We start from the raw sequence: 8,063 nt of genomic DNA, 5'->3' as shown, positions 1-8,063 counted from the left end.
TGAACAATTTCGTAGCTACGTCGATTCATTCTCCGGCTGGAGCAATAGGTTAGGTTAGCAATAAGGATTTTAAAAATTGTAACAGTTTTCCAATTTCTACAAAGCCTTTGAATCGCTTACCAAATTCTTCACCAAGGTCGGACAAAAAATTTAAAAACTAAAAAACATGCAGCATTCTAAAATGTACGTAAAACCACAATTATTGAATTATTTTTGGCGATCTAGTTATTTCTGCTCTAAGGGCTGCCTATTTCCGACCCCTGTCTTAAGATTTAACTACCAACGACAAAACAATAAATACAATAATATGATTAAAATGACTTAGGTTTATGCAATTTAAAAGAAATTATAAGGTTTTGACGATTTAAGGAGGGTTTCAAATGTTTAGATAATGGATTAAACCCATTATTTTAGGTTGACATAACAACTAATATTCACATCATCACCACAGGTTTGTTTATTTCTGTTGGCAACCGGTTACCCATAAGAAAAAAAAATTAACCACTTATCACTTATTACTATCCATACATTTAGAATTAAATCTTTTCTTGTACTTCTATTTTTTACAGTTTTGAACACAATTATGCACAGAATATTGAATAATAATAATAATTTTTGACAAAGTTTTTCTATTGATTTGACAGTAATAAAAAATAGATTTTTATCATTTTTTCAAAAAAAATAAGTCACTTGCTTAGTAAATGTCTTATTACTACAACAATTCTCAGTATTTTTTTGTAACTTTCGTAGTAATTATACAGAAAATTAAAAAAATGTCTTGTTGAAAGTTCAAATTTGAAGTTTAGTCTTCATTTCCAATTGTTATAAAGGGATAATATTACTCTATGATGTCTCTTTTCAAACAAAACAATTATACAGTAATAAAACAGACTATACTTAAAATTTATGCAATGTACATATATTTTTAATCTATATATTAAAAATAATTAACAAAATATAAATGTAACATTTGTAATGAATAATGATATGTATTTAGTATTTTAAGGTTACCAAAATGTATTTTCTGTGTGTAAAAGTTACTCGGTTTATAATAATTCATCTAGTGTCTTTATACTTCTAAACTTTGAACTTTTCTCAGGATCCAGAGGAGCATTACCAGGTCTTACCAGAAGAACTGAATTACAACCGGCCTTTACAGCTGCTTCTGCTTCAACTACTACATCAGTTAAGAATAAAATATTACTACAATTCACATTTATCTCACTAGCAATATTTATATAACTGGATTCTGAGCCTTTTGGACCCATTTTAGTGTCAAAATATTTTAGAAATATACTAGATACGTCTCCATACATAGAATATTGAAATAAGTACTCTTGAGCTTGTGTACTCCCAGAGGAGTAGGTGTATATCTTTTTACCTAAGTCAGTTAGCTTATTTAAAACTGGTAATACATCTTCATATAAATGACCTTTTAGAAGACCACTTTCATATCCATCTTTCCATATGTGACCCTGCAATTGCTTTAGAGCAGTAGTTTTCTTATCGTTGGCCATCTGCCATAATACATTGTTGATGACAGATTTCTTTGCATTGTCACCTGTAGATATTGGTACAAAGCCTTCAACATTGGAATCAATAACTGCTTGTGCACGTAATAGTTCTAAATCTTGTTGAAAACTATCATCGTCCCAGTATTTTTCAATATAATCCTCTAAGACTTTAGTGACATATGGAAATAATGTATCTTTAACAAAGCTAATAGATGTAATTGTTCCTTCAATATCAAGAAGAATTACATTCTCGTTAACTGGCATTTTATGTCACAGGATAAATATTATCAAGACCTGCAAAAACAGAAAAACAAACATTTAGTATTTTGGAAATACATTAATTATGTGAATGTATGTTGTTAGGTTTAATTACTCAATAATAAACATATAAGGTGATTGTAAAACTAATACTTTATACAAAACAATTTGTGTTTCATAGAGAAAAATATATGTCTAATTGTAATGTTAAATGACTTAAAATGATAAATAAAATGTAGGTATTATATATTAAGTAAACTTCTATAGAATAAAATTATTTTGAATTACCTACTTTACTTTATTGGTATGCACAAAAAATATAAATTGCATTGTTATGAAATAGGTTATCTAGTTAAATTCTTCATGAAAATGTATACAAGTGTTTTATCTTTTAAATTTTCAATAAAGAAAAAATTACTTTATTAATTATTTCAAACTTTAATTATGTATTTGTGACATAAAGCTAATTATTTTTTATTATAATAATATGATGATAAGATTTTTTATAGTTTTAATAGTTATACGAACTTGAGTTTTTAAAAAAATTGTATAGAATATGTGTATGTCGACCAAATACTTTAAATAAGAATATAATATACTTTATTTCACGTATTTATGACTTATTTTTTTCAATGGTTGTTGACCAATAATTTTTAATTTTGGGATACAATTTTATAGTACTGAATATATCACTTTTAAATGTATAGCAAACGCTGAACACAACTTAGGTATTAGTCAGTAGTCAACACACTCGACACATTTTTTGGGAGGTAACTTTACCATCCAAAGCTCGATCCAAAGCTACAGGTGTGTTACTAGGAGTAAAATCATAGGGTAGCATGCATCTTGAATAATATCTTTGATTCAATTGTATGTGGTCAAATGAAACTTGTAAGTAGTCGGTAGATAAAATAATAAAATTGGTGGGGTAGCAATTGCTAGAGTAATGATGCCTATGCAAAGGTATATTTGAAGCTATTAATATTACCCCTAGAAATATAAGGTTCACTAAAAAGGTTAATTAATAATTAGTTAATCATGTAATGCTGTTGTAGATTAGTTTTCTCTACTCTAATATTCTACACAAGCTAACCTAACTTATGTGGCTATGTTTATAGTTTATGCAAGTACCTTCTTGTGTACAATTTACCTATAAAAGTTTATTTTAAAATCGATAGTGGTGCTGAATAAGTTTATATGATGTAATAACTACATAAACCAGTTGCCTACCTATATTATACAGAATAAACAAAATAATGTATTCATATTTTACCTTTATTTTATAGACTTATATAATTATAGTCTTTAGAAGTTCTTCGAAGATTCAAGATGTCTGAAACAGTTAACAGTTTGATTAATTAACTGGAGATAACGTTCGATCACGGACTAAAATAATCAATAACTAATAGGAAAAAAAGTAATATTAATATTATTAATAATATTAAAACATTCAAAAAATACTATTCAGCAATGGGCATGCATGTAGCCGGTCTTATCGTTATCTTGTAACACACTTACGTATTTATCATGAGATAAGACATAATAGCTTATTATTATAATAGGTATTAGGTACCTACTACCTTGTGAAAAAAATGACCTTGCTACTGTCGTTAACACCTTTGATAGAAAAGTTAAATTATAATGTATATACCTATAAAACCATTTAACCATGGCTAAATATTATGTATTTATTATTTAGGCTATTTAGCCATGCCTATAAGCTATAATAACCACAGATTAGGTTAAATATTATAATCGTGGTCGTAAAGTAGGTATTTGAGTAAAAACTAAAAGTATAAATTTGAGTTAAAAAAGTTAAAGTATTAAAATTTTGTTTAAATCCTTAAATAGGTACGTACTCTAAATACCTACTTTTTAAAAAAATACATCATTTTAAAGTTCCTCCAAATTATGCGGTGTTAAATGAATGCAACGCACCTATATGAAATGAACATTCCTATAAATACCAAACATGAAAATCGGTTCAGTTATGAAAGAGTAAAAAAAAATGTTTATGAAAAAATTGAAAGTTTACTATAGGTAGTACTTTTTTTAAGTATTTGTATTTGTGATCAAATACTTTTCAAAATAAGTATGTATATCTGTAGGTACCTCGTACCTACCTACTTGATTACTTTTAAAAAGTGTCTTATAAGACTGCAATGTTCTTATGTAGTAATGCACAAGCATGTAATATAGCCCAACGTTTCCCAAAGTGTGTTCGCATAACCTTAGGGTTCCGTGGGACAATGTCAATGGTTCCACGATTCCTCCAAATGTATGTGATTATTGATTTTGATTATTTATTTATTTATTTGTTTTATGTCTTTCATCACGGTTTCTTGCAGTAAAAGTTCTCCGATTTTCTTCAACAGCAACTTTCTGGTAAGAAAGTGAATCTACTTGGTGCATTCGGGAGGCCAACATTTAAAATTCATAATAGTTTTCAAAAGTAGCAGGAAAACAAAACATTTAGGAAAAACGGGAATTTTCAAGCAAAACCAGTTTTCGAAAAAATCGATTTTGATTTTTAGTGAAACTCTAAAAAAAATGACCGTATAACCATGCAATTTTCACTAAATATTTGTGTTAGCATTATTTTCTGTACACTAAAAAATTATTATTTGTTTTTTTTTTAACTAATGTCGATAAAAAATGTTTCACCTTGCAAAAAACTTTTAACTGTAATACAAGGTTCCTCGTTAGTTGTTGGTGCAAATTAAAAAAAAAAAGTTGAGCGTGAATCCACAAAAAAATTTTATGAGCGATTAAACTTAGAATTTTGGCTAAATTCGTAAAAATCACCAAAAAAGAAAAATTATATTTAGTTAGAATTTCATAAAAATGTTTCTTTTTATTTTTTATACCTAAGATTTAAAAATGTAATACGACATTTCTAAAAAGTTTGTCTACATTAAATTCTACCGGAAAGTTACATTCAATTTTAATGATCGTTCGTAGTTGAAATTTTTGCAACATTGGATATTCACTCGATTTCTCTTGTAGCGATGTTATTATTTTATGGTAATTCAAAAACATATTACTATAGACACTTGAAAATTGAAATTTACACCATTTGAATATTTTATCAAGCTATATACTTGATACATTTTTCAAAATATTTTGACTCGTTTTAAGCTGTTGATGGATATTTTCAATTATTATTTTTTTTCTGTCATTAAAATTTGATTGGTCAAGTCAAAAATCATAAAAATTTAATACAAGACTCTTGATGTATTGTTACAATCGCAGTTGAAAAATCTAAAAAATATATGAATACAGTTATTTTTTACAGATATTTTATATCTTATATTTTTATTAAATTTATACAAAATCGCATATTAATTATTATTTATTAACACAAAGAATGACGTTTATCATTTTGTTGTAATTCAGTTTCAAAACAGCCCAATTTTACATAGCTATTCTGGTATTTTTCCAGCATTACTGATGATTTAAGAATAAAATTAGGTAATTCAACTTACCGGCTACCATATTAATAATAATTAATAACAATATAAAATATCTTAGACTGACATACCGTCTCTGCTGAGAATCGTTTTTCGCGTGTACAATTATATGATATCATTGAGTTCAAATATAATACCATCCATTACAGCGACTTCCTAAACACCTAAGTACAGTAGAGCGACGTCCACTTACCCGCTTTTTTTTAGAGCTGTAATTATTTCATCAGAGGAAAAAATATATTTACTATTTGAAAATTAAAAATTAAAGAAATCATTCAATAACTGTAATTAATTATATAATTGTAAATGTCTTAATTGTTTTGAATATGAGTATACCTACTTATGATTGAAAATTTGAAAATAATAATTTACCAAAAAAATTGTCCAAGTTTAATCATATTATAAGATTATGTGCAATTAATGGATGGCACGTATAGGCAAAGTGTAACTTAGACAATTAACATATTATACTGAGATGGAAATAGTATATCTACATATTATGTTTTTATTGTATAGCTGGTTAAGGTACCATGTACAAATTTTTAATTATTTTAAGCATTATATTTCATAAGTTTAAAAATTAAGGTTATATATTAAAGTTTTTTTAGAACATAATAGAATCATATTTTAAACTTTTAAGAATCTAAATATCTACTCTATAAATTCATAATATATATTATAAAATGATCCTGGTTATAAATAAACAGATTATTTAGTCATGTGTGCATATTATTCATATTATAATTGTTGCTATTTTGGTAGTATTGTAATTGATATTATTACACTCCACTAAAATGGTATCAAATGTATTATATTAAGTTATAAACCAAGAGAAAGTGATCTAAAGTTGGAGTTGGAAGTATTTGTGGTGTTTATTAAACTCTCACATATTGACAACATTACAGACTAATCTATTGACGCAGACATCTGAAAATGAATATTTGAAAAAATAGCCACCTTGTATCATTATTATTTTCAGTAACTACCTATGTATGCCTATGGTCTATGAAAGTTTTTGCAATTACAAATTTGTATACCTGTATAGAAACTGCAACCTAGAATAAAAGCCTCAGCATCAGTATGCTAAACTTATGACTTTATGAGTTATAGGAGATCAAAGTTAAACACATTATCAGACCCCTTCCCCAAAGTAAAATCCTGGTTATGCCACTATTTTAGATTATAACTCATATAAGATCAACAATTTTTCCTTTTTTTCAAACATAGATCACTATTCACTAATATCTAATATTATGCTATTTTATTATTACTCCATGATTTTATCATAGCACAGAGCGTCAGCACATACACCTAAATAGTGCACTCTTGAAATATATTGCTTACGCTATTTAAGCTTCTTATAAAATTGTTATCCTGTTTTTGAAAAAAATAAAACAAAAAAACAAAAAAAAGTAAAAAAGATGGTGATGATATATTTTAGACATTTCTTAAAAACAGATAACACAACAATAATATATTTTATATAGGAATAATAAATTAATCATCTAATTTGATAGTATGATTTACAAATAATAATAATAATCAAATCAATAAATACTAAATGGTTATTTGATCATAAAAAAAATTATATATTTATAGAGATATTAACACTGGATTTCAGGTACCTTAAATTTGAAGTTAAGTCGCATTTAAGTTAACTACATTTTTAATAAATTTACATTGTATGTTCCGTCTTATTCCTAAATCCAACAATGGAGCCTTAGTTTATTCTTCTTGCACGTCAAGCAGAAAAAGTTTAATAATTGGTTGATTAATTTAGAAAAAAAAAACAAAATACATATTGTATGATTAATAAAATCTTAACTATTTTTGTTCAATTCAACTTCTTTGAAATTTTTTTTTTTAATACTCATATAGACAATAATAATTATGTTCAAAACTTCTTTTTTTATACTTGAGTAGCCTTGTTATCATGATTTATGCGAAATATGCATACAAATTTAACAAAATTAATAAAGTATATATAGATAAGATAATAGAGAATTAGATAATTACTAATTGTTGTATAGTATTTAAAATAGTTGTTGTTAGAAACATGAAAAATTAAAGAATTAAGAATCAGCACTGCCAAAGTTCATAGTTCTTCTTCTTTTCACTTGCGGTACATAAAAGTGACTACTACTTTCCACTACTTTTTCTGTAAGAATAGATTTTGTGCTAACATCGATATCTGTTTTTTTAGCACCATTAAAAATAGGCACTGGTTTTGAATAATGATCTTTTATAGTTATCAACTGAACATGTCTCCCTTTCTTTGTTTCTTGTTTATCGTCAGAAGTTAAACGCATTATTACTTTTCTTGCATTAGATTGTCTAAAAATGAACCCTTGTTCAACTTCAATATTGATAGATGGTATCACAGTTTTATTAGTTGGACTTAATTCAACAGGTATATTTTCTGAGGAACTTTTAAAAGAATTATTTAAGTGTTTAGATTCTGTTATATTATTTGCACACGTAAGGGTATCAAAATCGCACTTTGATTGATTATTCTTTTGTTGAGATGGGCTTGATGGTTCTCTATCAACGTTCTCAGTTGACTTGTTAAATTCATTGTTAATTGGTGAACTCAAATAAGTAACACAAGAATGTTTTCTAACATTGCTTAGATCAATACTATTATTATCCTTTCCTACTACCGTTTTTCTTCTTCTAATAGGGAATTGTTCAACTTCAATATTTATAGACGATACTTTATTTTGATTTATTTTTTCAGGAGTGGATAATTTTTGGTTACAAAGTATGTCTGTTGAAAGTTGTTTATCATCCGTTTTTGAGCCATCTTTATTTTTATGATCTT

At 26.5% G+C, this 8,063-nt stretch overlaps 2 protein-coding genes across 2 annotated transcripts; both read right to left on the bottom strand.

Annotated features, from left to right (window-relative positions):
• Positions 1 to 433: 433 nt before the first annotated feature.
• LOC111039016 (enolase-phosphatase E1) lies at positions 434 to 3,280 on the bottom strand. The gene is made up of 2 exons (XM_022322291.1): positions 3,046 to 3,280; positions 434 to 1,808 (listed from the first exon to the last, which is right to left on the bottom strand). The coding sequence occupies exon 2, from the start codon at positions 1,776 to 1,778 to the stop codon at positions 1,047 to 1,049; it is 732 nt and encodes a 243-aa protein (XP_022177983.1). The 5' UTR covers positions 1,779 to 1,808; positions 3,046 to 3,280; the 3' UTR covers positions 434 to 1,046.
• A 3,483-nt stretch (positions 3,281 to 6,763) lies between these two features.
• Positions 6,764 to 8,058, bottom strand: LOC111039013 (the record flags this gene model as incomplete). Its single annotated transcript, XM_022322288.1, has 1 exon — positions 6,764 to 8,058. A coding segment is annotated over one exon (744 nt), but the record flags the coding sequence as incomplete, so codon positions are not given.
• Positions 8,059 to 8,063: the final 5 nt, after the last annotated feature.

This window comes from Myzus persicae, unplaced genomic scaffold (assembly GCF_001856785.1).
Source record: "Myzus persicae strain clone G006 unplaced genomic scaffold, MPER_G0061.0, whole genome shotgun sequence".
Lineage (NCBI taxonomy): Eukaryota > Metazoa > Arthropoda > Insecta > Hemiptera > Aphididae > Myzus > Myzus persicae.
Note: the sequence above shows the minus strand (reverse complement) of the source record. Positions and strands in the feature narration are given on the sequence as shown.